The sequence below is a fragment of the Theropithecus gelada genome, chromosome 20 (genome assembly GCF_003255815.1).
Source record: "Theropithecus gelada isolate Dixy chromosome 20, Tgel_1.0, whole genome shotgun sequence".
NCBI classification, from domain to species: Eukaryota; Metazoa; Chordata; class Mammalia; order Primates; family Cercopithecidae; genus Theropithecus; species Theropithecus gelada.
The window spans coordinates 49,367,396-49,381,321 of NC_037688.1; the positions used below are offsets into that span (position 1 = coordinate 49,367,396).

Consider the following 13,926-nt stretch of genomic DNA (forward strand, 5'->3'; position numbering starts at 1 on the left):
AAAAAAAAAAAAAAAAAAAAAAAAAAAAAAAAGAATGATTTTTGGTTTTGACTTTTGTCTTCTTTTTTCTTAAAGAACAGTTCTAGATTTACAGAAAATTTGAGCAGATAATTCAGAGTTCCATTATATCCTTTGGCACCCAGTTTTTCTATTCTCAACACCTGATGTGAGCATGGTCCATTTATTTATTTATTTATGGATTGATTTTTGGAGACAGAGTGTTGCTGTGTCGCCCAGGCTGGAGTGCAGTGGTGTGATCTCAGCTCACTGCAACCTCTGCCTCCCGGGTTCAAGCAACTCTCGTGCCTCAGCCTCCTGAGTAGCTGGGATTACAGATGTGTGCCACGATGCCCAACTAATTTTTGTATTTTTAGTAGAGATGGGGTTTCACCATGTTAACCAGGCTGGGTGAACTCCTGCCCTCAAGTGATCTGCCCGCCTTGGCCTCCCAAGGGTTAGATTACAGGAATGAGCCACCATACCTGGCCCATTTATTACAATTAATTAAGTAATATCGATATGTTATTCTTACCTAAGGTTTTAGAAAATGAAGGGTTCTTGTGGAGTCTCAGAGATATTATGCCATTCTGTCTCTTCTACTGATAGCTACATTGCCTTTGTTATTTTTAGGGGATTTTTTAGGGAATAAAATATGAAGCCTTAATTTATCACTGTCTAGCTTGAATTAATATTTAACACTTCAATGTAAGAATCTTACAACAGTATCTTTCCAGTGGCAGAATCATCTTTTTCTTTTGATGTCAAATATTTTATGTATATACCTGTTGTAAGCCCTCACAAATTCCTTTTTATTTTTAGTTTTTTGAGACAGAGTCTCACCTTATTGCCCAGACTGGAGTGCAGTGGTATGATCTCACCTCACTGCAGCCTCAGCCTCCCGGGTTCAAGTGATTTTCCACCTTAGCCTCCCAAGTAGCAGGGTTTACAGGCACATGCCACCATACCTGGCTAATTTTTGCATTTTTAGTAGAAATGGGGTTTCACCATGCTGGTTATGCTGGTCTCGAACTCCTGACCTCAAGTGGTCCGCCTATCTTGGCCTCTCAAAGTGCTGGGATTACAGGCATGAGCCACTGCCCCCGGTCTCACCATTTCCTTTTAAAATCACATCGTGTGGGTCGCCTGGCAACAGATGATTTCTGTCTACATCTGAAAAATCTGTATTTTTTTTTTAAGTAAATATTTTAGAACAGATTTAAATTTTCAGAAAAATTTTAAAGATTGTACAACATTGCCATCTACTCCAACACCAGCCTCCCTTATGATTGAAATCTTATGGCCGGGCGCGGCAGCTCACGCCTGTAATCCCAGTGCTTTGAGAGGCCAGGGCGGGCGGATCACCTGAGGTCGGGAGTTCAAGACCAGCCTGGCCAACATGGTGAAACCCTGTCTCTACTAAAAATACAAAAATTAGCCGGGTGTGGTGGTGCGCACCTGTAATCCCAGCTGCTCAGGAGGTTGAGGCAGGACAATCGCTTGAACCTGGGAGGTGGAGGTTTTGGTGAGCTGAGATAGTGCCATTGCACTCTAGCCTGGGCAACAAGAGTGAACCTCCTCTCTCCAAAAAAAAAAAAAAAAAAATCTTATGTTAGTTTATTAGATCGGTTACAGTTAATCAGCCGGTATGGATATATTATTCTTAATGCAAATCTGTTCAGATTTCCTTAGTTTTTATCTCATGTCCTTTTTCTCTCCCAGCATCCCACATGATGTTTAGTTGTCCTGTCCCCTTAGGCTCCTCTTGGCTGTGACAGTTTCTCAGACTTTCCTTGTTTTTGATGACCTGGAGGATTTTTTTTGTTTGGTTTTTTTGGAGGGGGGACGGGGTTTTGCTCTTGTTGCCCAGGCAAGAGTGCAATGACGTGATCTCAGCTTGCTGCAACCTCCGCCTCCTGGGTTCAAGCGATTCTCTTGCCTTCAGCCTCTCGAGTAGTTGAGATTACAGGCATGCACCACGCCTGGCTAATTTTGTATTTTTAGTAGAGACGGGGTTTCTCCATGTTGGTCAGACTGGTCTTAAACTCCCGGCCTTGGGTGATCTGCCTGTCTTGGCCTCCCAAAGTGCTGGGATTATAGGCATGAGCCACCGTGCCCAGCCTGACCTGGAAGGTTTTTGGTTTGTTTAGAGTCAGGATCTTCCTCTGTCTCCAGGTTGGGGTGCAGTGGTGCTATCAGGGTTCGCTGCAGCCTTGACCTCCTGGGCTCAAGTGATCTACCACCTCAGCCTCCTGTAGCTAGGGCCACAGGCACATGCCACCATGCCCAGCTAACTTTAAAAAAAATATTTTTTTAGCCGAGTGTGGTGGCCCACGCCTCTAATCCTAGCACTTTGGGAGGCCGTGGCGGGTAGATTGCCTGAGCTTACGAGTTCGAGACCAGCCTGGGCAACACGATCTCTGCTAAAAATACAGAAGAAATTAGCTGGGCATGGCAGCGTGTGCCTGTAGTCCCAGCTACTCGGGAGGCTGAGGCAGGAGAATTGCTTGAACTTGGGAGGCAGAAGTTGCAGTGAGCGGAGATCATACCACTGAACTCCAGCACTCCAGCCTGCATGACAGAGCAAGAAAATTTTTTTTTTTTGTAGGGACAGGGTCTTGCTTTGTGGGCCAGGCTGGTCTCAAATACCTGGGCTCAAGTGATTTTCCCACCTTGACCTTCCACGGTGCCAGGATAATAGATGTGACCTGTTGTGTCACATCTATTTTCTTCTAGCAGTTTTATAGCTTTAGCTCTTACATTTAGATCTTTGATCCATTTCAGGTTAATTTGTGTGTATGGTGTGAGGTAGGGGTTGAGGTTTATGTTTTGTTTATGAGTGTACAGTTGTTGCAGTACTGTCTGTTAATAGATGTATCATCCCCCATTGATTACTGTGGAATCTTTGTCAAAAATCAAGTAATACACTGTCTGTGCAGTGCTGTTCCTGTGCTCTGTTTGGTTCTTTGATCTATGTGTTGATCCTTAAATGCCCACATCACACTGTCTTAATTATTGTAGCTTTATAGGAAGTCTTAAAATTAAGTATTTTAAATTCTCCAACTTTGTTCTTCAAAATATTTTGAAAATATTCTAGGTTCTTTGTATTTCTAAAATATACATTTTAGAATCAGCTTGTCATTTTCTACAAAACCGGTAAGGATTTAGATTGGGATTGCAGTGCAGATCAGTTTGGGAAAAAATAAAAATGAACTGAAATAGGAGCTATTAGTTGCATTTTCTCCTTTACCTTGGTCTAACATTAACCTTTCCCTTAAGGACTCTATTTAAGTTTCTGATGTATTAAAGTAAACACTTAAATGAAGATTATATTTAATAACTGATGTCAACTAGATATTAATTTTAAGTAGTTTTTTATTCATAATTATAACATGATCTACAATAAATGAATCAGGCTGGATTTTGGACTCTTCATACCAGCACCTCAGAAATAATTGCCCAGAAGCCTCTTGGTGCCATGTTTCTTGTTGGCTGCTGGGGCCCATGGAACATGCACACATGTGTGCACTGGAGTAAGCAGTGGTGATGTGGTTTTGGCACCCATTCTGCCTGTGCTGCCTACAATGGGAAGGCTGACAGCTGGCCAGTCTCCCCGGCCTGCTGCTTGCTGTGGATTATTTGCTGAGGAGCACTGACCACCCCCGCTGTGCCAATGGAGACAGCACTGCTGCCCGGTGCTAGTGGGCTCCCATGGCCCCTGCGGGCTGTCCTGGAGAGGAAGCCTTTAGAAAGGAACTTCCTAGAAGGAAGTTCAGAAAACTGCTTCTGAGGGCCTTTGTCCCAATTCATAGATGTGGAGGCTTGGAGCGAGCTCTTTTATTTAAGGTGGTCTGCACATCGTAGCAGAGCAAGCTGGGGCTGTGGCTGTGTTATGGGCATGTTGAACAAGGAACTCCAGATGGGAGTCTGACCGGGCTTTGAGGAAGGAGGAGGCCATGGTCAGTAAGGCCTTGTGTGTTCACTGGCGCATTGGTCTGTGTTGTGATTCAGGCTGCTATAGCAGAATACCTTAGACTGGGCAATTTATAAACAACAGAACCGTATTGCTCACAGTTCTAGAGGCTGGGAGGTCCAAGAGCAACGGGCCAGCAGACTAGGTGTCTGGCGAGGGCCCTTTGTCTCAGGCAGTGCCTCTTGCATCTTCACACAGAAGGTGGAAGGGACAGACAAGGTCCCTCAACCCTGTTTTCTAAGGGCCCTCCTTCCATTCATGAGAGTGGAGCCCTCATGACTTGATCACCTCCCCAAGGCCCCAATCCCAGGGCCATCCCTTGGGAGTTAGGTCTTAACATATGGATTTGGGTGACATCAGCGCTCAGACCAGAGCAGCTGCAACAGGATAAGCCAGATTGAGGCTCCCACGCGAGGGCTGCGCCTTCCCGCAGGAAAGGCATCCGTGCCCGCTCTTCCCATGGTGGTAGGGTGGGTGCGGGGGCCGCGCGCAGGGCTGCGTGATCTTCTCAATCAGATCATTCTGCTGGATTGAGAGCCACCAGAGGAGGGGACCGCTGTTCCCCGGAACCACAGCCAGGGAGAAGGCGGGGGGGTCACATCTTCATGACGGGAGAGCTGTGCTTTCCTCCTAATTGCTGGCATCATATTTTCTTTTCAGGATGGTTTTTTTTTTTTTTTTTTTTTTTTTTTTGAGACGGAGTCTCGCGCTGTGTCACCCAGGCTGGAGTGCAGTGGCGCGATCTCGGCTCACTGCAAGCTCCGCCTCCCAGGTTCAGGCCATTCTCCTGCCTCAGCCTCCGAGTAGCTGGGACTACAGGCGCCCGCCACCACGCCCGGCTAGTTTTTTGTATTTTTAGTAGAGACGGGGTTTCACCATGTTAGCCAGGATGGTCTCGATCTCCTGACCTCGTGATCCGCCCGCCTCGGCCTCCCAAAGTGCTGGGATTACAGGCTTGAGCCACCGCGCCCGGCCCTTCAGGATGGTTTTTAACAAACAAAGCAACTTTCTGCTGTCCCTTCCTGTTTTCTCTGGTGAGGCCGGGCTGCTAGGGCTAGAATTAGTCTTTTCTGTTTTTCTTTTCTTTTCTTTTTTTGTTTTTTTGAGACGGAGTCTCGTTCTGTCACCCAGGCTGGAGTGCAGTGGCACAATCTCAGTTCACTGCAGTCTCTGCCTCCTGGGTTCACTGGGTTCAAGTGGCTGGGATTACAGGCATGAGCCACTGTGCTTGGCCCCTAGAATTAGTCTTTTCTGATGAGCATCTGGTGCTACCTGGCTGGGCCCTGTCTGGCCAATGTCATTGACACCATTTGAGCCCCTGGGGCTGCTGGTGCACCTGCTCCCCAGGTGCTGGGGGCTTGGCGCTAAGCGTGTCTCTCTCCTCAGGATACTGGTATTGGGATGACACAGGAAGAGCTGGTGTCCAACCTGGGGACTATCGCCAGATCGGGGTCAAAGGTAAGCGTGGGCCCCCCACACGGCCTCCCTCTTCCCCTCAGGGTGCAAGGATCCCTCCAGTAGGGGTGGCCCTGGGTGCCAGATAAAGTAACAACATTGTTAGTTGCATGCCACGCAGCGGGCATTGTGGGAACACCTCATGACATGACAGCCATCCCTCAGTATCTGGGGGTTGGGGTTGGTTCCAGGATCCCCCTTGCATACCACAGTCTGCAGATGCTCCAGTCCTGGATTAAAGTGGTGCCGTATTTTGTAGACATGTCTTTCTGTATGCTTTTAATGATCTCTAGATTACTTATAATACCTGATACAACGTAAATGCTATATATAGATATAACATAGTTATGTTTTTTATACTACTTTTTATCATTGTGTTGTTTTTTATTTTTTTCTGAGTATTTTCGATCCTTGGCTGGTTGAATCTGCAAATGTGGAACCCTGGAGATGAGGACCGACTGTATTGGCTCACTGCAACCTTTGCCTCCCAGTTCAAGCAATTCTCCTGCCTTGCCCTCCCAAGTAGCTGGGATTACAGGGGCGTGCCACCATGCCTGCCCAATTTTTTGTATCTTCAGTAGAGACAGGGTTTCACCATGTTGGCCAGGCTGGTCTTGAACTCCTGACCTCGTGATCCACCCATCTTGGCCTCCCAAAGTGCTGGGGTTACAGGCGTGAGCCACCGCGCCCGACCTAGTGTTCTCATTTTATACATGAGGAGATTGAAGTAAGTGCTTTGCCCATAGCTGGAAAAGGGTGAGAGCTGGAGCTTCCCAGGCTGTTGGTCTGAGTCCAGATGTGTTGTTCTGCCTCACGACACTTTTCTGCAAAGTCGATTCCCTGAGCCTCGTGGGCTTGATGCAGAGAGGGTCAGAGGGATCAGTCTCCTCTCACACAGCGCCATGCATGAGAACAGGCTTGGGATGCGATGTCTGTGGGTTTGATGGTTCTGGTCAGAACCGCTCTGTGGGTCTGGGCGTGGTGACATGCACCTGAAGTCACACCTCCAGCTGAGGCTGGAGGATCGCCTGGGCCCAGGAGTTCAAGATTGCAGTGAGCTATGATTGCACCACTGTGATCCAGCCTGGGCGACAGAGCAAGATCCTGACTCTGTAAAAGAAAGAGAGAAAGGGGGAAAGGAAGGAAAGGGAAACTGCTTTGTAGGGGCAAGTCAGCCCTTAGGTCTAGGGTGTCATTTGGCTGCTGGTGTGACTGCAGTCTGCAAAGGGAAGACAGGTGTGGGTGGTCAGGGTTTCCTCAACAGTGTCTGTGCCAAACTAGGACAAAGGTGGGTGGCCTTGGGTCACCCTGGTGCCCTCCTTACTGGCTGAGTGCTTTTCTGCCTAGTTGTTGTTAGCCTGAGTGCCGCCCATGTGGCACTTGGTACCAACTACTTGAAAATAGAGCAATTGTTGATCCAAAGTAATTCACAGAAATTTCTACATTTATTTATTTATTCATTTATTTGTTGATCCGCTTATTCATTCAGAGACAGGGTCTCACTCTGTTGCCTAGTCCGGAGTTCAGTGGTGCAATCACAGCTCAGTGCAACCTTGAACTCCTGGGCTCAAGCAGTCCTCCCACCTCAGCCTCCTGAGTAGCTGGGTCTACAGGCATGTGCCACTATACCCAGCTAATTTTGTATTTTTTTTGTAGAGACAGGGGTCTTGCTTTGTTGCCCAGGCTGGTCTCAGACTCCTGGCCTCAAGCAATCCTCCTGCCTCAGCCTCCCAGAATGCTACGATTACAGGCTTGAGCCGCTGCATTCAGCCAGAAATTTCTACTTTAAAAAAACTACCTGCCCAGGTGCTTTGGCTCATGCCTGTAATCCTAGAACTTTGGGAGGCCGAGTTGGGCGGATCATGAGGTCAGGAGTTCAAGACCAGTCTGGCTAACGTGGTGAAACCTGTTTCTACTAAAAATACAAAAAATTAGACGGGCATGGTGGGAGCTGTCATCTCAGCTACTCAGGAAGCTGAGGCAGGAGAACCACTTGATCCTGGGAGGCAGAGGTTGTGGTGAGCCGAGATCGCGCCATTGCTCTCCAGCCTGGGCAACAAGAGCGAAACTCCATCTCAAAAAAAAAAAAAAAAAAAAAAAAATGGGCCGAGCACGGCGGCTCACGCCTGTAATCCCATTACTTTGGGAGGCTGAGCAGGAGGATCACCTGAGGTCAGGAGTTTGAGACCAGCCTGACCAACAGGGTGAAATTGCATCTCTACTAAAATACAAAATTTAGCTGGGCGTGGTGGTGTGCACCTGTAATCCCAGCTACTTGGGAGGCTGAGGCAGCAGAATCACTTGAACCTGGGAGGCAGAGGTTGCAGTGAGCCAAGATCGCACCACTGCACTCCAGCCTGGGTAACAGAGCGAGACTCCGTCTGAAAAACAAAAACGAAACCCCCCCCCCGCAAAAAAAAATAAATAAATAAATAAAAACTACCATAACTGACTTTACCCGCCACGTTACGTTTTTTGTTGTATTTCTCTCGAGGTTGGTCTGCTGTCCTGTGTGGCGGCCACCAGCTGCATGTGGCAGTTTAAATGTAAATGCATTAAAATTAAATAAAAGGGGGCATCGAGCTCCTCAGCTGTACAGGCCACATTCCAGGTGCTCGGCAGGCTGTCCAGGTGCACCTGGCAGATGCAGAATGTTCCCATCATCGGAGAAAGTTCCATCAGACAGCATGGGCCAGGGCAGTGGGCGTGTGCATTTTACTCGATTTTTGGCCTTAGGATCTTTGGCAATGTTACAGTAGAAAACTTAAGTGCTGTGCGGTGCTTACAGACGCATGTGCGTGATTTCCACTCTTTTCCCACAAAGTGTAGTCTCTAGGAGAGTTGAATCTGGAAGCCAGTTTGGAGGCTCTCCTCACTCCTGGCCTTCCTATGGAAGGAGCTTATTCAGGCTGCTCTTTCTCCACTCCAGGTGTGACCCGCAGGCCTCCCCCTCTCTGGGACAGGCAGGACTACAGGCTTTGGGAATCAAATGGAATACACACTTGTCCCACTGCTGCCAGCTGGTTGTCCTAGGGCCAGTGTGTCACCTCTCTGTGACTTAGCTCTTCATGTGTAGAATGGGGTGGAAAAGTACTCGGTGTGGCTGTTTTAAGGGTGAAGAGGTCTTAGCGGTACTGGCAGAACAGCCGCGGTGTTGTGAGTGTCTCCTCTCTGGAGGGGAGTCTGCCTCCCTAACTGGCCTCTGCCCCACAGGCCTTCCTGGACACGCTGCAGAACCAGGCTGAGGCCAGCAGCAAGATCATCGGCCAGTTTGGAGTGGGTTTCTACTCAGCTTTCATGGTGGCCGACAGAGTGGAAGTCTATTCCCGCTCGGCAGCCCCGGGGAGCCCGGGTTACCGGTGGCTTTCAGATGGGTGAGTGACGAATGTCGCCTGACAGGCAGCTCAAAGCTGAGCTGGAGCCCTTAGCATGGAGTTTGGAAAGGGTTGGACTCAGAAAACGCACACAGGCATTTTCTGGGCTTTTTTTTTTTTTTGAGACAGAGTCTCGCTCTGTTACCCAGGCTGGAGTGCAGTGGCGCAATCTCTGCTCACTGCAATCACCTCCTCCCGGGTTCCTGCCTCAGCCTCGTGAGTAGCTGGGATTACAGGCACGTGCCACCACGCCTGGCTAATTTTGTATTATTAGTAGAGACGGGGTTTCTCCATGTTGGTCAGGCCGGTCTTGAACCCCTGATCTCAGGTGATCCGCCTGCCTCGGCCTCCCAGAGTGCTGGGATTACAGGCGTGAGCCACCGTACCTGGCCAGAAAATGCACACAGGCATTTTCTGGGCTTTTTATGTAAAATCTGACTCTCCCACTTTGGGGAGTCAGTGACTTTTGTGGCTCCAAGTGGCCCATGGCGCCTCTCTGGTCCCATGTGGTTGGTCACCACCATTGCACTTGGGAAGGCAGGCCCAGCCCACACTGAGCTCCTTCCTCAGTGGCTGGGCTGTAGGACTGGCCTCTCGCCCGGTGGCCCCTCTGCAGCCTCCTGTGACCGACCTTCTGCAGGAGCTCATTCTGCTTCCTCCCAGCCCTGGCATTTCCTAGCTTTGCCTCCCCAGCCCACCTCTGCCTCTGTAGGGTGAGGAGCCTGCTGGGGGTTTTTTTTTTTTTCTTTTGGGACGGAGTTTAGTTGCCCAGGCTGGTGTGCAATGGCACAATCTTGGCTCACTGCAACCTCCGCCTCCCGGGTTCAAGCAGTTCTCCTGCCTCAGCCTCCACACCCAGCTCCGGGGGCTTTTTAGCAGGTGAGCCGCTTCCAGCCAGCTGAGGTGTCCTCCCTCCATGATGCCATTTCTGTTCCACAGTGTGTGCCGTGTGCTCAGCTGGACTCCCCACTCTCCCAAAACTCACTTTCCTGTTTAATTCCATGAGAGCAGGGCTCACAGTAAACTTGGGTCAAGGCATCCACACGACCCTGCCGGGGGATTCCCCGCTCCTGTGCTGCCGAGATGGTTTTCTGTTCTTCTTAGGGGGCGCCTGGCCCCCTGGCCTTTGTTTCGGCCCCTGGGCATCCGGCAGCTGATTTGGAGCTGGGCCAGGCTCCCACAGTGCCCCAGGGTTTTCGGGGTAAGCCCAGGAGCTTCTTCCAAGCCCAGGGTAGGTGGAGGACCCCCGGCCCACCACCCAAGGGAACCAGAACTCTGCCGCCCGCCACAGGGTCATCGGGATTTGATGGCCTCAGTGGTGCCCTGGGGTCAGAAATGGGGCATTTGAGGTGTGTCATGTGTTGGTTTGGGCTCTGCCTGTGAAACCCTAGGGAACCGCTGGAGTCCCATGCAGGGCGTGTCCCAGTGTCATGCCCACCTGGCTTTTCCTTTCCTTGCCTGCTTTAGCTCTGGAGTGTTTGAAATCGCTGAAGCTTCAGGAGTTAGAACCGGGACAAAAATCATCATCCACCTGAAATCCGACTGCAGGGAGTTCGCTAGCGAGGCCCGGGTGCGAGGTGAGCGGGAGCCTGGGCCCAGGCTCGCTCCGGGATCCATGTGTGGCCTGGAGGTCAGCAGGCATTTTCCTGGGTTCTGCCTGCATGAAGGGTGTACAGGAAGAGGCACGAAGGACCGAGGTGCTGTAGGATTGGGAGGGGCTGCCCGCCAGGGCTGCGTAGCACTGAGCTCCTGCTGGTTCTGTGTGCTGGGACTGGGAGGAAGCCGGCCTGGCTGAGGCAGGCCTCATTCTCCTTCCTCTGCGTGGCGCCTGGCCTTTAGCGCACCTGGGGGTTTGGCGCAGTCCTGTCCCAGGATGTGGGTGTGACCTTCCCTGTATGTGTCCTGCTGGATGCTCAGGGAGGCCCTGAGTACCCACCAGGAGTCAGCCCAGAAAGCCATGTTCCAGCCACGAGCTGGCATTGCAGTCTCGCAGCCGCCGGGGCCTCCACAGATCTGGTTCTCACTTGGGCTCTGCTGCTGCCCCCGTGAGACTGGCGGGAGGACAGGTGTCCCCGTGTGCCCCATTTCTGTACCTGTGAAGTGGGCACAGCATGGAGGACCCTTCCCAGCAGGCTGGCGCTCACCCTAGAGCAGCTGCAAAGCTTGCGTTTTCACCAGCATTGTAGATGCAGTGTGGTTTTTGTTTTGTCCTTTCCAGATGTGGTAGCGAAGTACAGCAACTTCGTCAGCTTCCCCTTGTACCTGAATGGAAGGCGGAAGAACACCTTGCAGGTGGGCCCGAGCTCCTCCACGGGCTGCTCAGCCATGGAGACGAAGCTGTACATTTCAGGGCAGCGGGGAACAGATGAGCCCGGGGGTTGCGGCCCAGAGTCACAGGGCAAGCTGCTGTGTGGAGACGAGACCTGGGTGTAGGGATGAGGCAGGGCCCAGCTCCACCACAGCCCACCCCTGCGTACCGGGCAGCTGGGGTCAGGAGTCAGTGTTCACTGAGGTGTACCGCCCATCCCAACTGGGTCACCCCGTTAGTGTGCAGCCATGGTGTTCAGTGCAGCCACCCCACATCAATTCCAGAACATCCCATCACCCCAAAAAGCCCTTTCCCCACCACCCTTCCCCCCGCCCCTGCAGCCACGGTCTCCTTTCTCTCCGTTGGGCTGCCTGTTGCAGACATTTCTTCTGGATGGAGTCATGTGGTCTGCTGTCCTCAGTGACTGACTCTCCTCCTCGCGGTTCAGCTGTGGTGCAGCGTGGGTCATCCTCGCTCTCACGGCCCTCACCGTATTTGTCAGCTCGCCCTGCTGGGCAGCGTCATCCTCTCCCACAGGCCCCCTCAGAGCCCAGCTGGTCCATCTGACATGTCGTCCTGAGGTGCCCCAGAGCCTTGTGTGTCTCCCCTGCACTTCCCAGCACAGCCCACTGGTGGGGCTGGAGAGGGGTCTACACCTGAGACCACCGCCTGTCTGTCCCAGGGGCCTGTCTAGGGACAGGCGCTGCAGTGGCTCAGGCCTGCACGGTGGTGGGGAATATGTGCGTGGTAAACACGACGCTCTCCCCGCCGATCTCTGTTTCCAGGCCATCTGGATGATGGACCCCAAGGACATCAGCGAGTGGCAACATGAAGAGTTCTACCGCTACATCGCGCAGGCTTACGACAAGCCCCGCTACACCCTGCACTATAAGACGGACGCGCCGCTCAACATCCGCAGCCTCTTCTACGTGCCGGATATGGTGAGCTGCTGCGGCAGGCCCACGGCCCTCGGGGGGACTCTGTTTTGTCCCCCTGTGACGTCAGCTCTGCAGATGTCACATGATTAACGTGGCCGCGTGAGGGCATAAAAAACAGGTAGTGCTGGGTGCAGTGGCTCATGCCTGTCATCCCGGCACTTTGGGAGGCTGAGGAGGGTGGATCACCCGAGCCCAGGAGTTGCAGATCAGCCTGGCCAACATAGTGAGACCTCATCGCTGAAAAAAAAGAAAGAACAGATGCCTCTGGGTGGGTGACGACAGATGTTTCCTCCCTCAGGGGTCACACATGGCGAGGGAAGGATTGATGGGCATCTCAGTGCAGGCTGGGGTGGGGGCTTGTGGACTGGGGCCTGCCTGGGGAGGGTCCTCAGAGCCTGCATCACCTGCTGTGGATCAGTGGATGCTGTCCTGCCAGGCGCTCTGGGAAGGCCTGTGCTCTGCCGCTCTGTGGGCCTCTCTGTGTGCTTCCTCAGCACCCTTCAACTCCCCTGCTTTCCTTTACCACACTGAAGTGCCCACAAATCCTGCCGTAAGGAGACCTATTGGGGGCTGAGAGCCAGCCTGTCCCGCCCCAGGCTTTCCTGTCCTTGTCTGCCTAGAACTCTCATAATGTCCCGCACAGTTGGCATCCGTCTTGGAAAGAGCCACCCAGGTGTGGCCTCCAGGGGCTTGTTAGAGTCTCAGGCCCCACCCAGGGCCCCTGCGTGGGAGCCCACATTTTAACAAGCTCTCCCCGCATGTTAACAAGGTCCCCCTGGATTTTAACCAGATCCCTTGGATGTTAACCAGGTCCCTTCACATTTGAACTAGATAGCCCCGAATTTTCACCGGATCCCCTGTGATGAGGTGTGGGTCCTGGTTCCGGAAGTGCCAGTGTGGAGCAGGTGCTGGCAGACGGGTTCCGTGAGGGCCAGATAGGAACTGAGCCATACAGGAGCTGGCCCCGGCTTTTCGGACCTGGTCTCTGTCGTAGCCACTAACCCTGCCGGGTGAGGAAGCAGCATCGCCCATGCTGCCCCCCGAGCACACAGGGCTGGGTCCCATGAGCTGCATAGACACTGAAATTTGAATTTCATCTTCATGTCTCATGAGATCCTCCTTTCCGAAATCTGTCCTCAGCTGTTTGAAAGTGTGAAAACGACTCTTAGGCTACACAGAGGTAGGCCGTGAGCTGGATTTGGCTGGAGGGCTTTTTGCTGACCCCTGACCTGTAGCAAGGTTTGGCTGTTTTCAGGGTATTCAGGGGTACGTGCAAGGTTCACTTTCTTGTGTCCTCCTTAGGGGGTGGACTGGGGAGGGCAGCAGCTGCCAGAGAAGGCCTTCGGCCCCTGCAGAGCCACGGTGTGGGGCACTGTGGGGCCCCTGCACTGGGCTTCAACTCAGAGCAGATGCCGGGGGAGGGTGAGGGGGGCAGTGGGCGCTAGATTCATCACATCTGCCCCCTGCCTCCCAGCCAGGACCTACCTGGGGAGGGTCAGTGCCGCATGATGGCATGTTCTCCTCACCCCCAGAAACCGTCCATGTTTGACGTGAGCCGGGAGCTGGGCTCCAGCATTGCACTGTACAGCCGCAAAGTCCTCATCCAGACCAAGGCCACGGACATTCTGCCCAAGTGGCTGCGTTTCATCCGAGGTACGCTGCCCAGAGTCCATGAGCTGTGCCCCTGTGGCCCGGTGTCGCCTGCTGCATCTGTGAGGGACCTGGCTGATTCCGTTCTCAGCAGCCATCTGCAGCGAGAGCACCGCCATGGGCCTGCACCGCCGTGGGCCTGCACCACCACGGGCCTGCACCACCACGGGCCTGCACCGCCGTGGGCCTGCACCATCATAGGCCTGCACTGCCCGTGGGCCTGCGAGTCAG

At 52.5% G+C, this 13,926-nt stretch overlaps 1 protein-coding gene across 2 annotated transcripts in view; it reads left to right on the top strand.

The window, feature by feature from the left end:
- Positions 1 to 13,926, top strand: part of TRAP1 (TNF receptor associated protein 1) — a 36,255-nt gene that overhangs the window by 6,829 nt on the left and 15,500 nt on the right. For both annotated transcript variants that reach the window (XM_025369557.1, XM_025369556.1), the window contains exons 4-9: positions 5,357 to 5,428; positions 8,639 to 8,799; positions 10,267 to 10,376; positions 11,018 to 11,091; positions 11,893 to 12,048; positions 13,578 to 13,698. In XM_025369557.1, coding sequence (XP_025225342.1) covers positions 5,357 to 5,428; positions 8,639 to 8,799; positions 10,267 to 10,376; positions 11,018 to 11,091; positions 11,893 to 12,048; positions 13,578 to 13,698 — 694 coding nt within the window. The remainder of the gene's footprint in view (positions 1 to 5,356; positions 5,429 to 8,638; positions 8,800 to 10,266; positions 10,377 to 11,017; positions 11,092 to 11,892; positions 12,049 to 13,577; positions 13,699 to 13,926) is intronic.